We start from the raw sequence: 25358 nt of genomic DNA, 5'->3' as shown, positions 1-25358 counted from the left end.
AAGATAGATACTACTTAAAGGAACATTGAAGACGTGTACGAGGGACGAGGGACACTGTATTGCAGCGTTTACATTAGATTAGCGTGCCATAAGTTGGAAACTTGAGTCGCTCAAGGATCGTGTCCAAATGGCCGAAGCGGTTAAGGCAAACGTGCTTGAGAAACGGGAAATTTGGATTCGTGTCTTGCACAAATTCCCAACTATCACTATTGCATTTTCACGCTATCCTCTCTAGCTGTAAGTCACGAATACCTACCTACACTTTCCCTTTTTGCATCATTCTCTATTTCATATAAATGAAAATTAAAGACTCGGCTGTACAAGAGAGAATCAGCTCTGTGAATATCAAGGGGACAGATGGAAAACCTATAGTAAGCAAAGAAGAGTAAGCTGGAATATGGAAGGAGTATATAGAGGTACAAAGGATATAAACTTAATGTCTACGTTACACAAAGGGTAGAGGAGGTAGATAAAGAAAATATGGGATACATGAGATTATAAAGGATTTTTCGGATCACTAAAAGACCTAAATCGAAACAAGGCTCCTGGAGTAGATGAAATTTCGTCAGAATTACTGGTAGCCTTGGGAGAGCCAGCTGTGGTAAAATTATCCAATCCGATGCGCAAGATGTATGACACATGAGAAACACCCTCAGAATTCAAGATATAGAAAAGACGTTTCCTAAGAAAGCAGTTGCTGACAGGCGTGAAAATAACCGAAATATCAGGTTAATCAGTCATGGTTGCAAAATACTAACATGAATTCTGTACAGATAAATGAAAACACTGGTAGAAACCGACCTCGGGGAAGCTGTTTGGATTCCGGAAAAAATGTCGGAAGACGCGAGGCACTACTGAGCCTAAGACTTCTATTAGAACATTGATTAAAGAAAGGTAAACTTATGTTTACAGCATTTGTAAACTTATAGAAAGCTTTTGATAATGTTGACTGGAATACTCTCGTTGAAATTCTGAATGGAAGCAGTTGTTGAGGTGTGAGTGAGATAAGGTTTTAGGCTGTCCTAGATGTTTTTTAGCCCGTACATTGAGCAAGCAATGAAGGAACTCAGAGAAATGTTTGGAGCAGGAATTGAAATTTAGGGAGTAGTAGTAGAAACTCTGAGGCTTGATGTTGACATTGTAACTCTGCCAGAGACAGATTGGATTTCGAAAGGCAGTTGAACGGCACGCACAGCGTCTCGAAAGGACGATGAACGTCAACAAAACTCAAACAAGGATGTTGTAATGCAGTCGAATTAAGTCAGACAGGTGGAGCTGAGGTGAAGTAGATGAGTTTATTGGGGGGGGGGGGGGGGGCAGAAGTGCTTGATGATGTCCGAAGTAGAGAGAACTTAACATTTAGATTGACAACGGCAAGAAATGTGTTTGTGAACAACATTTTCTTTCTTAAATCGAAGGTCGGTTCAAGTATTAGGAAGTCTTTTCGGAAGGTATTTGTCTGGAGTGCAGCCATGTATGGATGTGAAACGATCAACATTTTAGACAAGGACACAATAGAGGGGTGCGAAATGTAGTACTACAGAGGTATGCTGAGGATAAGATAGGTAGATCGAGTAACGAATGAGGAGATACTGAATAGAATTGCGGACAGAGGATACAGTTTTACTAAGAGAATGGATCAGTTGGTAGGATATATTCTTATATATCAAGAGATCACCAAATTAACAATGGAGGGGAGTGTGGGGTAAAAATCGTAGAACGAGTGCAAGAGATGAGTACATTAAGCAGATTCAAAAGCATATTGGTTGCATAGTTATTCGGAGATGAAGAGGTCTGCACGCGTTAGAGTAGCTGCATCAATCCAGGCTTCTCCTCTTTAAGGAAATTCAGTTATCATTGTTTACTTCTCTTTCGCATCACTGTCACCTAAAGAAATGGAATACGAATTTTGTAATATTCAGTTTCAAATATTACTGATAGAGGTTACTATTCATTCGCATTTAGCTTCTGTAATTAGCTATGTATTCTAGTCCCTTCAGAAGCATAAATTCTGCCTCCTCCAGTATCTCAAAACATATTTCTAGAGATTCTCTTTCATTCAGGACATTTCTGCATAATTATTCATAATAAACATCTATTTTACAAACTTAGTACCAATACCATACTCCAAAGACTATATGATAATGCGGATTTGCGACTAGTTTGCTACGCAGGTGATCACATTTCCCACTAAGTTAGGTGTATCAGTAGTTCCATAGATAGAACAATACTTTCAGTTTTTATGTTATCGAACTACGAAAAACTATTATCTGTTCTTTCGGTCATCTTAAACATATTCTCTAACTGTATAGTATGATCCACATATAGATATAAAAATTAATATACTCAGATCATTGGCTTTCTGTTATTTACTTCAGTTTCCATTCTCTATAATTGAACGCGAGCACGAACGCTTGACACTAACTTCCCTGTGGCCTGTGGCTCCCGGACGTACTATGGACACACTTGTCGCACGGTGGAAGACAGACGCGACGAACGTCGACGACACACTCGCCTGGAGCAGCGAGAGAAATCTGCAGCGCCCGAGCACTGTCTCAGTACAAGGCATTTTGGACTCAACGCTCATTGCACACACTTCATTCTTCTTTCAGGATTTCCACCCTTTACCCGAACAAATCATCATTCCAATATTATTCCTTCTACAGACCCCATAAACACCCAATGCATTTCCTGGTACACTATTGCCTCGTACTACATATAAACTCACTTATCTTTATATAAACCTTGTATAAAACAGGGGGCCATCCAAACGCTGTCTCTTTCCTTCGTTATCCATAATACATCTCGTATCTCGGTACATCTGAAACTGCTTCGGATAACCCAACATTTCATACCCACCATGTCAGATCATTCTGCCACTACTTCCCACACTTTTCTATTGTTATCCACTGATATATGTGAAACTCAAATTCTAAAGATCCATCGTTCCACTTCTGAACAATTTCTTTTCCTTCCAACATCTCTTGTAGATATACTCCTCGTATCCATGAATTCTATTTAGGATTCTAATTTATACCATGAATTACAGCAAAATTATCATTTTATGCTGTCTAACTAAAGTTCTATCAGTTGCTTTCTACGTTTTTGCGTCAGGTTTTCCTCCGTTACGAAAGTAACTGAATTCGCCAGCCTTTTTTTTAACAAAAGAATAGCTGTGGTGTCGATAAGTACATCTTTGAACCTCTACAAGACACATCTAACGAGTCATACTACATATATTACTTCAAATATCCCCGAGATATCCGAACTCCTATTTCCAACTTTTTATTCATCACCCTTTCCATCACGATCCTGGAACCTTTCACTGTCCCCAACTAAACTGATTCTTTGTGCAAAATTTACTTCCGCCTTCCTCTTCGGTCTACCTCCTGACTGGGAGACAAAAAAACTAATATTCTCTTATAGTCTATTTCATTAATAATAAACCTTTTTCGCTTACTGTTATATTCTTCAGCGCATCATTATTACTCTTAATATTTCTAGACGACATTGAAGCTATTAACCATGCCGCATTGTAGTTGCTTGCGTGCTTCAGCGACAGATAGCTGTTCAATAGGTACAACAATATTAGCGGGGTATCCGTTGAGAAGGATGACGAACATGTCGTTCCTGATGACGTGTGTCAGCCTGTTCATTAGTTGCAGGGCAATAGTCTGAATGATTCACTATTATAGCCTTGCAGCGTGAACCAATGTGGCCTCGCTGTGCTTCCTGGTCTTGTGAACAGCCGAGACCAAGTTGAAACGGAAACCAATGCTGTTATTTTGTCTGATGGTAAGCAGCTCTGCTGCGTAGCTAATTATCATTGCATCCTCTTGGTTAAAATGTTGTCGAGTTAAAATAACCCGATATTCGGATTTGAGATAGAGAGGGACATAATTTTTATTCTGCTGGTCGGTGTGTGGGATATTAGATCCGTTATCCGAGCAGGTAGTTTACAAAGTTTAAAAACGTTAATATGTAGTCTGAAGGTAGATATCTTGGGTTCTAAGGAAAGAAGCTGGTGGCGTGTTGGAGTGTATAAAAGAGCTATACAAGGTAAATTAATTAACTAAAAGCGATTTGATCGAAAGCGAAGAGAACGCAGATGAAGATGTAATAGGAGGTATGATACTGTGAGGACAATTTGACAGAGCACAGACAGAGGTAGGCCGAAACAAGGCGGCTGGGTTAGACAACTTCCTTGACTAAGCTATTTCACCTTTATTGCACGATGGATGAGACAGGCGACATACCTCAGAAAAATGTGGTAACTCCAATCCCAATAAATGCAGTGGTTTACAGGTGTGAATATTATCGAATATGAGTTTAATAGGTCACAGATGCGAAATAGTAAAAGGAATTATTTATAGAAGAAAGGAAAAACTGGTAAAAACGTCGGGAATGATCAGTTTGGATTCCGAAGAAAAGTAGAAACACGTGAGGGCATACTGACCCTAGCTCGTCCAGGTTAAGGAAAAGCAAACCTACATCTATTGCATTTGTTAACATAGTTAAGCCTTTTGAAACTGTTGACTGGAACACTCACATTGAAATTATAAAGATAGAAGCGATAAAATAGGGGGAGCGAAAACCTATTTACAAATTGTACAGTGAACTGTTATAAGAGTCGAAGGTTTGTGAAGGGAAGCAGTGCTTAGAAGCGAGTGATACAGTCCTATCGCCGATGTTATTCAGGAAGTACAGTGAGCAACCAGTGCTGTAAATGATAGAAAAAAAGAAATTGAAAGTGGCGTTCAGATTCAGGGAGAAGAAATAAAATAACTTTGAGATATCCCGATGACACCGTAATTGTCAGATACAGCAAAGGTCTTGGAAGTCAGGTTAGACGGATTGGAAAGGTCTTGAAAGAAGGATAATAAGTGAACATTAACAAAAACAACAACAACATCTAAGAGGCTTTCAAGACCCAACAGTACCGACAGGCTGTAGTGTTTTCCCAGCCCTTAGGCGTCACCGGCGGTTGTAAGACTCCATGACCGTTGCCAATATTTCTGTCAAGTAGCACCTCAGCTAGCTTCACGAGAGGTGATTTCAGCCCCCTTACCAACAGACTCCAAAGGTGCCCCATCCAATTGCTAGGCAAGGCCGCCAGAACGTAACTTCAGTGATATGACGGGAACCGGTGTTATCACTGCGGCAAGGCCGTTCGCTTTACAGAAAGCAAATCAAGGGTAAATCAGGTGATGCTGAAGGACTCAAATTAGAAAACGAGACATATGAAGTAGTAGACGAGGTTGTTCTGTGGGCAGTAAAATAACTTACAATGACCGTTTAGTTTAGTTTAGTTACGTCATGTTCCGTAGATCATTTTCCCCATTACTTTAACGATATGAATCGGAACAAGTCATATTCCAAGATATATATACACACATGAATAGTACGGATATTAATATTACAGAAATTTTTAGTTCCACACATGCAATTACATTTAGAGGTACAACTTTTTTATCAGTTCTGAAACAAAAATTCTCTTGCAGAATAGAAGTTGTCCAACAGAAACGATTTTAGGCCAGATTTAAAACGTCATCTTCTACCTGCCAGACACTTTATGTTGTTGCGCAAATAATCAAAGATTTTTGTTACTGAATAATGTATTCGTTTTTGAGCAACTGAGAGCTTAAATAACGGATAGGAAAGGTCATTTTTCTCAGTAGTGTTGTACGTATGAACATCACTGTTCTCCGCAAATTGAGATGGATTATTTCTAACGAATTTCATTGGCGAATGTATGTACTCTGATGGCGCAGTTAAAATACCTAACTCCAGGATTAGGTTCCTACATGAGATTCTTGGGTGAACATCACTTATTATTTTCAGTGTCCTCTTTTGTACAATCAATACTTTATTCTAAGTGGTGAGTTACACCAGAAAAGTATTCCGTAAGACATTACTGAGTGGAAATATGCAAAGTACGTTGGGAGGCTGTTCTGTTTATAACCAAGATTTGCAATTATACGAAGAGCGAAATAACCTGAACTTAATTGTTTGAGAAGCACAGTAGTATGTTTCTTCCAGTTTAAGTTGTCAACAATTTGAACACCGAAAAATGTAAAGTAATGTACCCTGTTAACTGAGCCCTGTTCAAATGCTACATCGATTGTCGGTAGGGAGGATGTATACAGACTGCAAGTGGCAAGAAAAACTCTTATGAAAGAAAATTTTTTAACATGCATTATGGATTTAAATCTTAGGAGATATTTGACTGGAGCGCAGCCAGGTAATGAAGTGGAACGTTGGTGACAAATGGTTTAGACAAGAAGAGTATAGAAGATTTTGTAATATGTTGCTACAGAAGAACGCTGAGAATTAGATAGGCAGATCACAAAAGTAATGAAGTGAATTGGGGATATTGTGGCATAGAAATTAGTGGCATATCCTAAATTAACTAAAAGCTCAGAATACCGCCAGTTTAAAATTGGAGGGAAGTGTGGAAGTTAATAATCGTAGCGGGAGAAGGAAAAATGAATACAGCAAGAAATTAAAATAGGATGCAGGTTGCAGTAGTTACTCGAAGATGAAGACGCTTACACAAGATAGAATAACACGGAGAGCTGCATCAAATCAATCTCTGGACCGTAGACCACAATAAAAACAACAGCGACAATCAACTGTTTATTCTCTGATTCTCTGATCACTCTACAAAAGTCTTCATCATTCCCACTATGAAAATGGGGAGAAACGTTTACTTCGTTCATCCGTCGAATCTTTGATTTCTTCAACCAGTCGAATTAGTTTCCACTACAGTCATTGCTACTTTCTCAACTAAGACCTGAGTCATGTAACCCAAGGATTTCAGTAGGTGGTCCCCTATTAGTATTCTGCCTGCTCATTTCTTCTCCACTTCCTGACGCTGAAGCGCCACTGCATCTACTAATCAGCTCTAGTTGAATGACATGGGTTTCATTCTCATCAAAGAAAAATTACTTCTTTTACAGGTATAATAGCGTTTCTGGCTTTCTTAATTATCCATTCTTGAGATTTCTCCAACTTGGCCTTGATAACAGTCCCTAATACATTACATGTTCATGTACTTGCCTTTTTTCCGTTTTTATAACTGCTTGTAGCACTTAAAATTCCTGCCCGTCTTCTGCACTTATTTGTTTGTCGTACCACGCCTTTTACAGCTAGCGTTATCGACATATCTTGTGCTTCTCGCAAAGCAATCAACTCTGTTGGAATGGAACTTAATTTTTGTAATTCTTGTTCTAAGACTTCTGTGCTACCACTCACCGGTTCCTGTTTACCCTTAGAAGTGTGTTCGATCAATTTAATTCCTTCTACTTACTATCTCCGTTGTTTCACCCTTCCGAAACACGGAATGATCCAACTGCTCCTCGGATTTGTTTTCTCTCCTGTATATTATTAGAAGTTGGGTGCATAATCTGTTAAGGTGATGGATAGTGGTCGCAATTATCATTCCCTGCCGTTAGTGAGATTGTGTCGGTGATATTTTTTAGAATCAGATGTTACACCTGCAATCTCATAGATTTTACACACCAACTTGGGTATTTGGATGCCACATTCCCCAATTATGTAATCAGTCTCTTCTGCCTTCTTTCCTCTCAGTTCTTCCAAATCTCTACTCTTTCGTCGATCAATAAAAATATTTCTTTTCTTTCAAAAGATATCGTCCCCATTGCCTTCCTTTTACCAATGTCTGCCTGTCGAAGTCCATTTCTCTTTAGTTTCACCGTCAACTGAGGTATTAATTATCACAGTACCTATACCCTTACAGAACTTTAAACGCATGTAATGACTGCTTAGAACTTCAATTTCTCTTTTACCATATTGATCCTTCCGAACGATTATTGTAAACTTATGTCTAGTCTGCATCAGTATTAAATTGTGTGCTGAGTCAGTATCTGCTCCCGGGTAAGCTTTAAACTCCAACATCTTATTTATGAATCTCTATCTATCACATAATCCTGCCGGAATCATGCCGTCCATGGGAGCTCTTCCCATGTATACATTCTCGACTTGTTTTTGAACATTCATTATTTAGTCTCTCTCTTTTCTCGCCCTTCCTACCAGGCCCTAATTCTCCCTTAACTTTTTCTTTATTCCTTCCCCTACTACGGTGTTCCAGTGACCCATGATTATTAGCTTTTCATCTCTTACCACAACCTGAATTACCCGTGTTGCTATATATGTAGCTCTTTCCAGTCTGCTTTTGACGTTGGCATTTTTCACTAAACTGTTGTTGCCTAATACTGAACTGTTCAAAGTAAGTTATTCTCTGCACTATATTCCAATTCTTATAGAGCCCTGCTCCAGTTACACCATTTTTCACTGATGTTGATATTATCCTATATTATTCTAACCGAAAGTATTTCTATTCCTTGCACTTCACTTCTTTCTGCTGGCGTTATCCCGTGTACTATGGGGTCTGCTTTTTCAGTCAAGGAAGTCCTTAAGGAAGTTTTGTGCAGCATCTCTGTGTGAATAGTGTAAATCCGTCAGTACGTTCTCGTGTTTTAAGTGTTTGTGTATCGTATTCCCTGAAGAACAGCCCACCATTTGGCTAAACGAGAGTGGGAAAAGGTAAAAAAGCAACAGTTAGTGTGGCCGTTATACCAGTTCAGCAATTTTAATCCATCTCGCGTGGCGACCGCTCAGTTTCGCAAACTGCAGTGCGTCAGATTACTCTGCATGAGCAGGCGTTCTCTTTCACTTCACTTATCCTAAAAATATCTTACTGAATCGTCACATTTCTTTTCTATTATGTTCAAACTTATGATACCTCACGATCCGACTTGTAGAAAATGAAGTTTTAATTGGTTATTTCTTCTATGTCTTATGGTCACCTCCGCCTTGGGATCCCCTCCTGGAACCTCAAATTTGAACTAATTTCATATATATTTTCTCTGTAGAGAGATTATCGTGATAGATTCTTAGTTAAATACCACTGTACTTTGGATACGCATTATCGGCTCTCATTGCACGGGTTTTCTTTGCCTTTGCTTCCTCTTGCCATTAAGCATTGATAATTATTCCGCCTTTTAGGGCAGGGACAAAATGTTGCCCTGAAACTGTGTCTGCTCCATCGTCAATTTTTACAAGTCCTTTGGAAAAACGTGACTTACTATTAGACGCCATTAATGAAGATTTTTATTCAGATAGAAGCAGTGCCTGAGATCCAACGTGGGACCGAAGATGTTTTAATAGCTCGTCACGGACGGTTCCGCTGGATCTCAAGTTATGTGTATGCTACTTTAAACAAAGTTGCCGTTTATTTTTACTCAACGTATCCGGTCATGTTTTTTCTTGGGATAATAATGTCCTGAACGTCAGATGGTCGTTAAAGTATAAGGTTTGTTAAGCATCTGATTTCTTTCCTTTTCAACATCAGTGACATTTTGGTTTTCTACGGTAAGTAGAAAATTGTTCGTCTGATGTTGTATAACCTAAATAGACAGTAAGCTCTGATCTGTGGAATTCCTTTTGCAGAGCGAGGACTTCAGTGTGGTCTTTAAGTGTGCATCTTTCCTTCCGATTCCGTGTTCTCGTCTGTTTCTTTACTGCTGGGCAGCCAACAATGTCACCGAGCAGGTAAGTACCGGGATAAGAGGAAGCAGACATATCTGCTTTTCTCTAAGGGCAACAACATAAGTACATAGTCATGAACCACAACACTAATAGGACAAAGAAGGTAATTTTCAAAATTCTCTTGAGAGTTCAATAGAGGGAAGGGTGGAGCATGTGCAAATATATATAGAGGTAGTTAATCTAGCAATCCAGGGAGAATATCAGGGAATAACATCCAGGAACGATGAAAAGGCGAATATTTTTATTTTTATTTATTTATTTATTTAATGTCAAGTTATAGACCTGTTACCTGATGTTTGAAACAGGTCGTACATCTTACAATTTTCGTTTTTCATCTTTTACAGTTTTCTTTGCTTTTGTTTTATCTACAACATTTACAAAGAATGATACTTTTCAAAATAACAATAATTTAAGGTTTAAATACAAATAAATTTTCTGTTTTTTAAGAAGAATTTAAAAAGAATATAGGATAGATGAGAGAATTGTTAGTACCAATACCGAATGTGACTGACGGTGAATACCTCGAAATGGTTTCTTCGAGCCGTTGACCGCCAATCACACACACACACACACACACACACACAGACACACAGACACAGACACACACACACACACACACACACACACACACACACAAACACACACACACACACAAATGGTTATTAGAAGAGAAATAATGTTGCTTAACCTATTTATTACTAATCCTATGTATTAACTACTTTAGGTGCCCTTCCATGTACAGCATTTAGTGTTTTCTTGGCTAGATTTCCAGCATTTTTGCTTATTTACTATCACATCTCAGCTTCCTCCTCCTTTTCCTCCTCATTGTCGCTATTTTCGTTGTCGGTTTGGGTATATGCGCTTCGAATTACTAAATGTTTTCTTCATCTACGTCTATACTCTGCAAACCACTGTGAGATGCACAACGAGCCGGCCGGAGTGGCCAAGCGGTTCTAGGCTCTACAGTCTGGAGCGGCGCGACAGCTACGGTCACAGATTCGAATCCTGCCTCGGGTATGGAGGTGTGTGATGTCCTTAGGTTAGTTAGCTTTAAGTAGTTCTACGTTCTAGGGGACTGATGATCTCAGAAGTTAAGTCCCATAGTGCTCAGAGCCATTTGAACACATTTTTCTGCACAACCGAAGGTACGTCCCATTGTACCATTTACTAGGGTTTCTTCCTGTTCGATTAAAGTATGGAGCGCAGGAAAAATGATTGAATGCCTTTGTGCGTGCAGTAATTATTCTAATCTTTGCCATCCCTATATAAGTGTACGTAGGGGGTTGAAGTATTTTCGCAGAGTGATAATTTAAAACAGATTCTTGAAACTTTGTTAATAGACTTTCTCGGGATAATTTACTTCTGTCTTTAAGAGTATTCTAGTTGAATTGCTTCAGCATCTCTGTGACGCTTTTCGTACATGTAATATTTATATACTTATTCATTGTAGGAAAATGCGCAGTACAGCATTAAACCACTGGAGAGACAAAATTGTTTTGCAAGACGAGTGGAGGAAAGATGAAATCTTGTAACTGCGTATTAGGCTTGGCCTGCAAGTTACCTTCCTGACTTCCTTACGTCTGAGAACATAGTGCCCAGTTTCTACGCCAAGTGCGATGTTTCCCATTTATCGTTTCCCCTTAACCTGATTTCCAGTGTCGAAGTACGTATATGGGATGTATCGATCTGAAGTTAGTAGATCCCCTTAAGCTTTGCGCCCCTGTTGCGTTTTTTTTTTTCCTTTATACACTGCTTGGGAAAAATTGCAGTGCCAAGAAGGAGTTGTGCAACGAAAACGGAAGTTGTTAGGCGTGATTCTACATCTAAAGATGATGTCTATTCAAATTTAGTGCAAAACGGATGAGAGTGATGTTAGTGGCAACACTGTAAGGATGAAAATTAAGTTTGTTTTAAATACACGCTGTAACGGACGTTTGTGACTGGACGTGGTGAGTTGATGATAGTCGAGAATGCCTTTATGGTGACAAGAACGCCATTAGCAACATCTCACTGAGTTTGGATGAGGTGGTGCGATAGGGCTACAAGGAGCTTGATATGCCTTTTGCAATATTGCACAAAAACTTGGCGGAACGGTACCCGCAGAACATGATTGCTCCATCAGTGGTCACAAGAATGTACGCTCGCAAGAAGAGAGGGTTCAGAATGGTTCAAATGGCTCTGAGCACTATGGGCCTTAACTTCTGAGGTAATCAGTCCCCTAGAACTACTTAAACCTAAGTAACCTAACGACATCACACACATCGAAGCCCGAGGCAGGATTCGAACCTGCAACTGTAGCGGTCGCGCGGCTCCGGACTGAAGCGCCTAGAACCGCTCGGCCACTCCTGCCGGCAGAGCAGGTTCCAGACGGCAGCCTGGCTCTACCGAGAAGAGAGACCATCGTGTTCGGCGAATGACTCTGTCGCATCGTACTGCATTTGCAGCAGCAGTTGGCATCAGAGTGACAGAAAGAACTGTTACAAATCTGTTACTTTAATGACAGCCCCGACCCGTATGCACCTTAGCGTGCATTCCATTGGCCCGAAACCACCGTGTTTTATGACTTCAGTTGTGTCAAGCGAGAGTTCTGGGAGGGGCGAGGGTAGTGGTTTGTTGTGTATTCTGATCTGGTTCTAAGTCGGTGCCGGTGATGGCCGTGTGTTGGTTAGAAGGAGGTAAGTTTTGGGCCTGTGTGTGAGACTCACTGGACCATCACCGGGGCCTAAAAGGTCCGGAGTGCGTTTTCGTATGGCAGAAGGAGGTTTCTGATGGGTATCCTACGCACCTTGACTGCTAATTTGTATGTCAGTCTGGTGATTTCTCGTGTTCTGCTGCGATTCATTAACAACATTCTAGCGGCTGTTTCCAAAGAGAGTAATAGTAGCCCACAAGCTGCTGTTGCAGCCCAACATGCTCTACAGAATGTCAACATGTTTTGGCCTGCTCAGTCACCATTTCTGTCTCCAGTCGAGAACATGTGGGATATCATCGGTCGACAACTCCATCCCACAAAATGATATTCGACATCTGTACGACATAACGCATTCGCGTTTATATGCTTACATTCGAGATTCTGTCCGTTACACCCGATTACTAATGTACCAGCACATCATATTTGCAATGACTTATCTCAAACTTACATTAAAATGTGATCTTGGGCTGTAAATGAAATATGTTACCTAGATAAATGTATTCCCGAAATTTCATTACTCTACATTAATAATTTTTAGTGATGCCATTTTCTCCACCTCAGTGTAGTAGAGTAGTGCTTTTACAGTACATCATAAGTATTGTACTGATGAACGTTAAGGTATTTCACAGGTGGAAAGGAGACCTGTCGGTAGAAAGTTTCTGTTCATGACTGGTTCCACGTTCTCTTCCTGCAAGAAATGGGTCATATATGCCAATGGCTATATGTATAAAATACAGTATTTAACGGAAGATAGACTCCAATCTAGAAATACGATCTTATTTTAAACAGACTTGCTGGTCCATTATAGTTTTATTTCCGGAAACTATTTACAATTCTTCAAGCACGTACTGAGGATGATGGCTCTAGATGACATCTGTCTCTATGTATCAGTGCTACTGAAAATAATTCAGAAACCATTAGAAACGAACTACTTTTGCGTCTCTAACTGTGGGAGTACGTAACTCAGAATTACTTCTTACATGTATAAGTTTTGCGTTGTGGATTCAGCTTCTTATGTCCAGGTACGACACTGATTAATCGTAATTTACAAAATCACGACTAGTTACTGTAGAGCAACGACGTGATAAAATAGCATGACCCCGAAGTAATGGAACTATACACGTTAAGTGTTCCACCTTTTCCAAAAAATAATATTTTCATCTGAAATATTTGTTGACAACATTTTACAATGTTCCGCGCAGTCTCATCCTCATTTTGTCTTTTTATCCATATTATACGTTTCAGTGTAACAATAACAACAAATAATTTGAGTTTTACCGCACAGCAGATTTTGCTTGAGCAGAAATATTATGAACACTAAGTCTCCTTGAAAGTAGAGACTCTGTGTTATTGACTAAATTATAAATTAATATCAATTGTAGAACTGCGTTAATAAGACGACTAATGAAAAGCTATCCTAAGCTCACAGCGGTAAAGCTGTGTATGTTTATTTCATTCCTCGTTAAGTTATTAATCCATACATTTTATAAAAGTGGATGTATCTGTGTACACTGAGATGACAGATGTCTGAGCTGATTTTACGAAAGTTAATTCTTTCCTCACAATTCGGTTTCAAAGTTTAGTCTCTATATCTGTCCATCATTAATAGTTTCTAGCTTTGGTTAATGTCCAGTCTCTTATTGAAAATATCAATTTAAGACAATTTCGAATCTTTTACTATCTGGATTCTACGTAATATCATATTTGAAGTTTCTGGATTACTTCTCACAAGTTCAGTGGGTAGTAGTAGATCGCAAACCCTTAGTGTTCAAAAAACAATGTCGTCCAGCCCACGTATACGAGCACACGCTGAGGTACGACTTTCTCCGGTAAACTCTCGTAACACACTAATAGTGCATGGCTCTTTCTTAGGTATTACAGACGAATCTCAAAGAGTACTCATCAGCAGTTTTCTTTGAGATCGTTCGTCCTACTCCTTGATTTCTAATTACGGTACTTTGTGATCAAATATGATTTTATTTCAAAACAAATGGGATTCTATCCTTTTCATTTCTTTCTTTTTCAAAACATTAAGCTACTTGGTACTGAATTTCTTTTCTATGTACGTGCTACTATTCAAGCAACGTTATCCAAAAATGGATTTTCCCCCTTTTTTATGAAATTTGGAGCTTGATTTTTGGGACCTTTGGGCTTTGGGGTACTATTTTTATATTCTTCATTTTTCTTCCAAAGGAAGCGGCGTTACAAGTGTCTGCAGCAACACGTTAATATAACTAGTCTAATTAAAGTTATGATGACATGTAGTAATAGAATAGTGTGTCAGATACTTACAACTTTTCATCCTTTCTTCCAGTTCAGTAGTCATACCATCTAAATCACTTCGACGATTTAGAGTTTACTTTAATTCATCTAGTTATGTGACCGCTTGATCTAATGATAACTATAATTTTAGCACAGAAACGTTTTGTTTTCATGTTGACTAAGCAACAAGCAAAATTACAACTCAACTTGTGGTATTACAACCTTTATGGTATTGGTGGTGCATATTACACAGTTGATCTATATGTATGCCCAAGTACCATATTACTTACAAGTGCTCTAAAAACGTATTCCTCCTACCCGTCTTAGCACTACATCCCTTAGGATTTGCTTCCCACAGAATATACTGTCAGACCTTACTCCTGAGGGATCATGTCTCCATACACTCTGCTGTAATACTACAATTCTTTTTCACAGCCACGTGGAATTATATTATTGGCTACAGCAACCCTGCCTCACGCTCTTCTTTGTCGAAAGTAGACAAGAGGGCAGATATTTGTCTATAGATTCTCCTGTCCTTATTTACATTCTTACAATCTAAAAGCTCTATCAACAATTTGGCATAGTGTCTTCCAGATTCATCTATAGGCAGGTAGTCCACTTCTGGGTAAAGGAAAAAATACTTCCCCTTTGAGAGAGGGATTTCTTGTATGGACTTCATGTAAAAGCTACACATGGTATTATCTACTAAGGGGTCATTTATCAATTATCATAATATGCTTCCTGCTATAAACATACCTACATCTATTAACTTCAACACGAGGCACATCGATTAACTTCAACAAGAGGCATCCTGATGATCCATCTAGTGGGGCAGGGAACCTCTTATCATTCAGATCATCCTTTTTCTAGACTAAGGAATTTCACAGTTTGTATTAGGTTCATGATGTGAAGCCGTAATACGTATTATACCTTTCTGTACATTAGCTACAGCGTTTATCATTTGTTCATACACTGTAGACATAATCCCAAACACATCTGCTAGTTTCAGTACTTGTTCACACACGCTTATAAATGTAGCAGCTCCTTACCAAACGCCTTCATGAACCTTTCAGGTTGTATTCGTTTTCCTTCATGGTACTTAGCCTTACACTTACCCCACATAAAGTGGACCTTGCTAGTCCCAATTGGTCCTTAGTTAACGTCAAAATATCCTTGGAATTCTTCTCCATATCCTCTATGTGTTCCTTGTAATATGTAGCATTAGTCCGGTGTAGTGTTCCAAACAGTATTATTCATACCCCACCGACGAAGTTGTACATGTCTCTTTTCTTTCTTGCCTCGTATCTTGTTACTGATCTACCAACCTCTGAAAGTCTTATCCTTCCTATCTGATGTGTCATCTGGTGATAGTTTATCAATCCTGCGCTGAATTCTTCTGATGTGTTTCTATATTATTTATTGCTAAATCCCATATCTTTCAGCCTTCAGAAACAGTTGTGTTATAGCATCTAAATTTACGTACATTACCGACCTCCTTGTGGTACTGCATATTTCTACTTCTTCTAAATCATCACAGTACAATCCTGAAGACTTACCTATTTTAGAAACTTACTGGTCTATCGACAATGGATTAGATCTTAATGTGACTCCTAGTAGCACTATTATTATCATTAGTAGTAGTAGTCGTATTCTTACTGTGTGTGTCATACCTGAAATTAGAAGTACTACTTTAATAAGTTGACATGCAGGTTTGTTTGTCTATTTCCTCCTATTTTTATGACTTCATTTTGTGTTCCTATTCTGACTGCTTCGTATGGTCCTCGCCACTGTTCATTTGGTTTGATAGATCTTACAGGTCTTGCTGTTTCATTGTACAGTAAAACTTTATTATCTACTCTGAAATCTTTTGGATTTAGACGTTTATCACACTGTTCTTCTTTAGCACTTTTGTTTTGTATTATTGATTACGTTTGTGCATTATGTCCTTCTTGCATTCAAGCTTATATTTCGTTCACATGTTTCTTATAATCGTAATTTACCTTTCTGATTCTTATTGTGATGTTCCTGGAATGTTTATCCTTCTGACATAAATCAATTCAAACTGCTTGTAGTCCGTACTACTGTGTTGTGTTATATTCAAAATGAACGTTGCGTATGGTACTCACTTGTCCCATGCAATTTGGTCACTTGTCACGAAGCATCTCAGATACTCTGTCAGTTTACGATGTAATGCACCCTTTGGGTGTTACGCTCTTATATGCTTCTTACAAATATGAAACAATTTACAAACTCTCTTGAAAACATCGCTTAAAACATTTCAGCTACTGATTGAAACCCACATCTTAAAATTGTGTGTACTGCAAACGCTTCTGCTACCTAGGCATCTTCACATTCTATTGGCATGGCTAGCGAAAACTTGCTTAAGGCGCCTTGAAAAGTTAACATATTTCTAATATCTGTGGTTGACATGTCTAAAGGGCCTGCAGTGTCCATTGAACACTTCTCGAATACAGTTTTCACTGTATTTTTTTGTTTTCTGGCAACACTTATTCTTTGCCTGTGTAAGCGTAATCCTTTTGCATGACAAATATTACTTATACATTCTTATCCATTACCTTTCATCCCCTACCATTTCTTGTACATCTTTATCCTTTCGAGCGTACTGCTCATGCCCCGGTGTCCTCTCAATGAATTATCATGCATTTTTGTAGTATCCATTGCTTTTCCTCAGGATTACTGATATCTCCTCATCACGTCATATTTCAGTGCTGGCTTGGATTTTTTGTATGTTCGCCTTATTATTCCTCTTCTTGCTTGCCAACTGACCTTCGTCAGTATTGATTCAGCTGGTCGTATCCTACGAAGAGTGTCTGCACTGCAATTCAGTCTACTTGGCTTGTAAATTGCTTCATAGTCATATTCCTGTTTACGTCTCCTCTTCAGGAGTCTTGATCTAACATCCTTTACACTGAATATTCATGTTAACGGCTTAGTCTGTTATCTGTGTAAAATGTCGTCCATTTATGTATTGGTCTCAACTGCTGTAATTCAAATACTATAGCCAATAATTCTTTCTCTGTGGTATTATAATTTATTTCCACATTGTTTAGTGATGTAGATGCACATACAATAAGCAAATCTTCGCCAACTTTTTTGCATTGCTACAAGATCGTCCATAGAGCTAAATTGCTCATATCTGTTGTCCCTATGATGGATTTTGCAAAATCTGTACTGAAGCAGTGGTAGGTTACGCAGCGTCTCCATTAGTTTGTCATTCAGCCCATCCATATTGTACTCCTTTCTTTAACAGGTTATGTAGGGGCCTCACCATTTTGCTAAAATTTGCAAAAATACCGGCGGTAGTACTAGATCAATTCTGATAACTCTTTCAGTTCTTTCGTTGTCATCGGCTGTGGAAAGAGCTTCACTTCTCCCACCTATGCCATGTGCGGTGCGATCCCTTTATGAGTGACACAATGACCTAAGAAAATCACTTCTATCCTTAAGAACTCACACTTACCTTGTTGTAGAATAAACTTGTGCTCTCGGAGCCAATCAAAACTTAAACCGAGCTTTTCATTATGTTCTACAGGTTTCTTCCATAACACACCCTGTCCTCTAGGTACGCGAAATATTGAAGCTTTTTAGACCTGCGGAAACATTAGTCGCTGGAAACATCATAGAGCTCCCTCCAGTCCCATAGGAACTAGTTTGTACTCATATTGTCAACAGATTAAGCAGAACGCATTCTTCATTCAGTCCTTGCCGTTCTTCAATATTTGGTATTCTCCGCTTCCAAGATCTAGCGTCGACAAGCAGAAGGGTTTACAACAGTTAATAAAATTTCGTTTCTTCTGCTCCAGTTTCGGTTGAAAATAATGAGGATTTTATTGTGGGATATTATGGAACATTCTTGCTTTAGTCCTTATAGTTTCATGAAGTTCCAAAGGGTGGCGAAACAATACTTCGGCATTAAAGTGGAGTCTGTAACGGAGATACATTCCCTGCAGCGGGCTGCCATTCGGTTCCTTCGGTAGAAAACCGGAGCACCGCAGATGTTCATATGGGCTTTTAGAATGTCTACAGAGACATGGCATTGAACAGAAGCACTGTGAGTTGTTAGGACAGGTGTCTAGCATCATCACAACAAGGTCGTTCAAACCTGTCCGATCTCTCGCGTGCAGGCTGCCCACACAAAACAGTGACTCTTTCAGTGTTCGAGCAAGCAGACACTTTCATTCGAGGTGATCGATGAACCACAGATACTTCGATGCACAACTGGTCGTCTGTGTAGGTAGTGCTGACACATTCGTTCACCAGTTGGGGTACTCGAAGGTGTGTGCCCGCCGTTCCCCTCGCCAGGTCACAGAAGACCGTAAAGAGCAATGGAGGATCATCTGTGAGGGATTTCTTGTGCATTACGAGGCTGATTGTGACAATTTTGGGCGGTGAAAAAACGACAATCTATGGAGCGGCACCACACAAACTAGCCTCTGAAGAAAAAGTTCAAAGCCGTAGCCTCTTGCGGTAAAGTCATAGCGACAGCGTTCTGTGACTTTGGAGGGGTTATCCTGCTTGATGTCACCACTCATGCTGCAACGATAAACACTAAGATGTATTCTGATAACTTCAGCGTATTCGTCGACGCAAAACACTAAAGGAACTCATCCCTCTCCAAGATAACGCAAGGCCTCCCAAAAGTCCCCTGTGATGAGCTCACAAAGCTGCATTGGACTGTTCTTCCTCACCCACACTACAGCCCGAATTTCGCACCTTCCAACTTCCATCCGTTGACCTATTTGAGGATGCACTTTGCGCAAAGCAGTACGTGAATGGCGGGGAGGTTATTGGTTCAGCAAGAGGTTGTCTTCGATATGGATCAGTACAGTGGTGCCTTGTGCGCATACAACCCCTCCCAGTGACATAAGGCCGCCGCATTAAACAGAGACTAGATTGAGAATTAGAGTTTTGTAGCCAGAGGAGTCTGGAATAATACGATGATGATAAAACCAGTCAGCTTTCAGAAGAATGTATTACTTACTGGACGCCAATAGTTTTATTGGTACATGTACGACTCCACCGCCAGAGTTCAGTCTATCTTCATATTCCAGTTCGACTAAGGAATTTCATTGGTAATCACGTCTAGTTTTAGCCAACTTTCTGTCCCTACGTCAGCATTGTTGGCGATTATAAGCGAGACTAGTTCTGGGGCCATTCCATAGAGGCTCTTGCAGTATTAACGTATTCTTTTTCCGATCTGCTATGACGGACTCAGGGCCCCTTAAGCATCTTACTGTATCTTTGGCGGGATATCTGCATATTGATCAACCCACACGTGGCCTTCGTAGGAAGTCCGCTATTCGGGTAACTGCTTTCTCTGTGTAGCCCACGCCCAATCTATTAAGAGGATGGAAAGGAGAAGTGCCCTACATTTCTCCACCTCAGAGAGGAGCTTTAGAAACCAGGATCGAACATCGTCACTGAACCGTCTGAGCCTTTGGTTTATGCCTTATACTTGGCTCCAGAGCTGAAGACTGCGATCGGTACAGGGAACAATGCTACAGCCCGATAGCTATCCTTCCATTCTACAAGAGAGGATAGCTGTCTTCACCACATCAATAACCTGTAGGAACCGAGAATGGTGTCGCAAGCAAGGCACTAGGCATCATTCGTGCATACATGAGATACGATTTATAGCCAAGCAGGCAGTCACATACTCGAACGCAGTACACTCTACCACGCCCCCCCCCCCTCTCTACCCCCCCCCCCCTCCACACATAAACCAAGTGGACACTGGCCGTTTTTCATCTTCCCACTTTTTGCCAACATCCTCCTACTCCTAAAATTGGAGCCCACCATTAAGAGCAGTCAAACCTCTGTAGTTGTCCGGACGTCTCAGGAAAGTCTACCACAATCCCAAAAGGGGAGGAATACAATGTTGGCTCAACTGTTTTTAGCTGTGGGCAACATCTCAACTGGTTTTTCAGACTTAACAGTACAGCCATGCAGCACGTCCCACTTTCACCTTCCGCCCAAAGATTTGCCACCATGCCATAGTCTCTCAATTACTATTATGCAAGTTTCCGTCTACTGGGTTGTGCGAATCTGAAAATGATGTGGGATCAGAGATTCCAGGCGACGCTATAGGCTCCTCATGTGGCAAAGATTTCGTCTCATGTAATACAACGAAACCACAACAGTGAGAAAAAAAGCCGGAAGCCTTTCGAAAGAGGTTTCAGCTGTTTAACGACTGTAGCCAGTTCCCCTGCATTTGCACACAATACATGTAGTCCCTTTCCACCTTTAAGCAATTTTATGTTACATCGCAAGTAATATAATACGATTCAAAGATGTCTAAATTTTGCTGGCACACTGCCTCTATTTTATGTTGCAAGAGAAATTCGGCTTACTCAAAGAAGAGGTAAACACTGTCTGCAGATGCAGCCCAATTATATCTCATGTTACAACCAGGTGCACTCCACAGGGAACATTTGCCGACCAGTTGCTCGCATTTGGAAGGACTTTTATTCATTAAAGTGTGTGATCATTCAGTTACAGGTTATTCATGATTTCGCTATTGCATCTGCTTCGCCACATGGTGACAGCAGCCACGCATCTTCCCACAATATAGAACCATGCATGCACCAGCAGCTTCCTGCACAGACCTCGCTTATGCAAAACAGTTATGAACGACGCGCTATGTCAGGACTCCAGAGCCGTACTGAAGTCTGCTGCACACGACAGTCACCATTGGTTGAGACCCAGATGCTGCTGATAGCTTCGAATCCTGCCTCGGGCATGAATGTGTGTGATGTCCTTAGGTTAGTTAGGTTTAAGTAGTTCTATGTTCTAGGGGACTTATGACCTCAGACGTCAAGTCCCATAGTGCCCAGAGCCATTTGAACCATTTTTGAGTCCACCTTCTCTGCTGCTCCGTGAACAGACGTCACTGGGCATCACTTGCGCTATCCGTTTTCTAAGCAACAACAGCTAGTGCGATGCACGGTCCTAGTGCCGAACGAGGGTTTGCCCGCCACAGCCTTTGGCGGACTGACGCTGACCCCACGTTGCTGTGACTATTTCTGTGCACTACGTTAGACTCTTGTCTATTCTAACTGGTTGCCACCTGACGCCTCGCTAAGACGCTACACTCACAGTCAAGCAGATACACGCATGCTCTTGTGCACTGAGCACTTGAACCTCATTGCTAAAAACATCTCAGTCTGCTAGATCTAAGACGTTCCATAAAACTGCTATTTCATAGTTGCAGAACTCTCCACCACCTCTTTTACCTAAGACTGAGCGACCATCGTTTATATACCATGCTGTAGCTCAAATACACGTAATATACTACAAAGGCGGGGGGAATTAACAAACATGTCACCTAATGTAACACAATATATAAGCAATTCATTCAACTTATTTTAATCACAGATCTGACACCTCACTCCCTGTTGTTGCCTAGGTTTGTTAAGACTCAAATACACAGCTCCACACACATGATGAGTGTCAATCAATTTTCAGCTTAGGTGTAACATCTGTAATATTTCTACTACATGCATTCTAAATACATCCATTACTACCTTCAAGATTACTAATACTACAGACACTGGGTCGTTTCTGCTACTGAGTCTACAGAGAGGCTGTGTACGTTCATCATGAGCAATAGGAGATGTGACAGTCTGGAACACTGTTTACCCCACTAGGCGCTCTAGTTTCCTCACATGATGAGTGCCTGCTCTTGCGCCTTGTCTAAATTCAATCTGTCACCTTTTAATGATGCAACCAGCAACATATTATTTGTTACTACACCTAGCCACATAATTGTGAGCTTCAATTCCTCTGATCCATCTTTACTGACTCCCCCTTCAGATAAAATTATAAAAGTACTCAGCCTATTCACATAACGATACGAATTCAAGTTGTATGACTGTATCTGTGCATGAGAGGGCGCTTCACTTTCGAAAAACGTCTACAGTAGCTCTACTTCAGTCAGAGCTGACTGTATTTCAACTGTAACTGTACTAACGTCCAGTTGCTCATTCAATGTCCCCTCGCCAACTGCTAAAGCTGCTGGAACAACTGCGCCATGGTGTCTGAAAGGGCGTTCCCTCAAATGGCCACCTTGAGAGCCATGTACTATTTACGTATCTAGTGGGCATCAAGGGTATCCCTAAGAGCCATACTAGTAATATGACAACAAGCACCGCTGGCACAGAACCCAAATAACATTTAACATTATCCTAATATTACGACAAGCACCATGCCAACATTATTTGTAACCACACTCTGCTACGAAATTGTGGCTTAGAATTTCGGTGACTGTGACGTTTGGCTGGACGTTATGCAATCCTAGTCTTTTAATCAAGAAGTTTGTAGTATTAATATAAACCTCGCAGAACCAGAGTGCATTCAAAAGCAAAAAAGACCAGCATTGCACTTTATATAGTTAACCAATGGTATAACAATATAAATTTGATAAACTTTATTCCTATCTCACAGTAGTTAAACAATTAGAACTTGAGTAGTACACCAAATAACACACGATAAAAAAGTTAATGAAATACTCATACATAATAAATACTGTGCTGCACCCTGTAAACTATCTTTATGAAAGGTGCAAAGAAATAATTTGGTGGCAAGAACACTAGCCCTTCAAATAGTACAACAACAGCGACCTACAATCAGCAACTTAACCACATGCTAGACACAAACATGTAGAAACAAGTACAGTCTTCATCGATACACAAAGTAAGCTACCATCAGCTAGAATACGTAGATGGCAACAGCCTCACTAAAACGTATCTCTATCACAGAGTAATATCACATCATCATCCCGCTGTGCCATATAAAATGAAGCTGCACCGATGCAAAACAGGGATGGCTTAAATGCCATACCAGGACTCGTAGGCCGTATCAGACTCTCTCTGTCACACACCTTGGCCCCAAAGTTCCGCCTCCAGTATGCCCCTGATGCGACGAGTTTTGCTATGGTCCTTAGACATGCAGCTACTTCCATAGATAAGTGCAGACAACACATACGGAACCTGCACTGGAACATTAAGAAGTCCTGCTTGCACGATAAGTGTGGCTCCTTCAACGACATAGGTCTTGTGCAGTGCAGTGAAGGCAGACTGGTGCTGGTTGATGAGACCGCTTCTGTTCGGCATTTCACAGTGACCTCTTATCAGCCTGCTCGTCGACTGACGCCTCGCTATTCAGGAGAGAACGACGTGAGTCGGCAGGAATGCACACATGCTGAGAAACTACTGTCTCACAGCACACAGGATACTGTGAAAATAAGCCAAAAACTCACTCACACTCTTAGGAAGACACATTGAGAGGGTATATTGAACCATTTCTGGAGCTGAGGCCACTTATATCTCTTTAATTGAATCTCACATGACTAACATGAAATTAGTCGCTGAGTGGTAAGTGTTGCTACACTGTGAAACTCTGCATTTCGTAAAAGTTGATAAGTTTCAAATTTTGTGTTGCTCCTGTAAGCACAGTTGGCTAATTCAAATGTATCCAGAGGTAGAAAGCACTTTGTATATAACAGATATGACACAATGACAACTAAAAATCAGTCTAAACTTTCGCCTTAAATGATCCATAAAATCCACAAGAAATGTAAAGCTGCACCAGCTAATCAGCTATTGTGATTGACCATTATGGTTGGATAGGTCTTGTTCAGAGATAGCCTCGGGCCTCTTCTACAGTAACAAGCAGACAAGTGACTCGCATAAATTTCCATGGTGATAAGTCACTTTTTTTCTATTATGGCTTGGCTCAATAATAGTATGGCCTACGAGTTTTCTGCTTATAAAACTGGCCTCTTTCTTCCGCAATATATTTCAATGAACTTTTAAGCAGACATATTTGTCATTTTTGACCAGAAGGGAAGTTCTAAGCTTATGGAATAAGAGAGATGCTACGAGCAGATTTAAAGTACTATTTTAAAGGAAATTACGTGGAACTAAAGATCATGAATTTCAATAGTAATCATACAACCTCCTGAAGTCTCTTGTAATTTAGTCAATGCATTCATTCACTTTTACTACAAAGCATCGAAGTTTAATCAACCTGTATAAATGTAAGTAAAAGTTTGTAATGAATCCCAACCTCAAAAGCTTTCGTAGCCTTACAATTCTGAATGTAGAGATTCACAGTGAATTTAAAAGATCTAGAACACATCTAAAAATTCAAAATAACAAGAATCAATTGAAAGTTAAGCAAAGAAATCTCAAAATGAAGCCAACCTTGCTGACAGTAAGTGGAATTAAGGCGACGTATATCAAAAATTAGCATTAGCGCTAGGCCCTGCATCCTGCTCACATCACTTATACAAACCCTCTCAATGACTGGCATTTGGGCCTTATATCAATTTAGTCCTACAAATTTCAGCACACAAGAGTAGATCCTGCAACATAAAAGCACTTATATAATTAGTAAATTTGATCGAGCAGATAATCTTTTAATACTTAGATCCAACAGAGCTTGCAATAATTAACTTATGATGACATCATTTATTTTCAAGGGAAGAATTCAAGTCATCAGAAATGTTTATTTATCAATAAGAAAAGGAGGCCACAATTATGCATAATGATCAGTTTTATGGCTAGAAGCCCCTTGCGTGTTACCAGGTTTAATAAACTGTAGCACTAAATTGCTGTAGCAATTACAAATGAACCACACTGAAACTGAACAACAGTTACCAACTAACTTATTTAAATATTGTTAAATGGCAGCTAAATCACTTGGTGCCGTGTCCTCTTCGAAATATTAATGAATCTTCTTTCCTTAGTCCTACTAAGCGAACACCAAAACTGTCACATAACAGAAAAAGCAATCTATGTCAAGTACCGAGGAT

General features: G+C 40.0%; 1 protein-coding gene across 1 annotated transcript in view; it reads left to right on the top strand.

Moving 5' to 3' along the window:
* LOC126284993 (odorant receptor Or2-like) overlaps window positions 1-25358 on the top strand; it is a 55915-nt gene that overhangs the window by 17845 nt on the left and 12712 nt on the right. Inside the window, exon 3 of the mRNA XM_049984285.1 lies at window positions 9472-9573. Coding sequence (XP_049840242.1) covers window positions 9472-9573 — 102 coding nt within the window. The remainder of the gene's footprint in view (window positions 1-9471; window positions 9574-25358) is intronic.

This window comes from Schistocerca gregaria, chromosome 8 (genome assembly GCF_023897955.1).
Source record: "Schistocerca gregaria isolate iqSchGreg1 chromosome 8, iqSchGreg1.2, whole genome shotgun sequence".
Taxonomy (NCBI): domain Eukaryota; kingdom Metazoa; phylum Arthropoda; class Insecta; order Orthoptera; family Acrididae; genus Schistocerca; species Schistocerca gregaria.
Note: the sequence above shows the minus strand (reverse complement) of the source record. Positions and strands in the feature narration are given on the sequence as shown.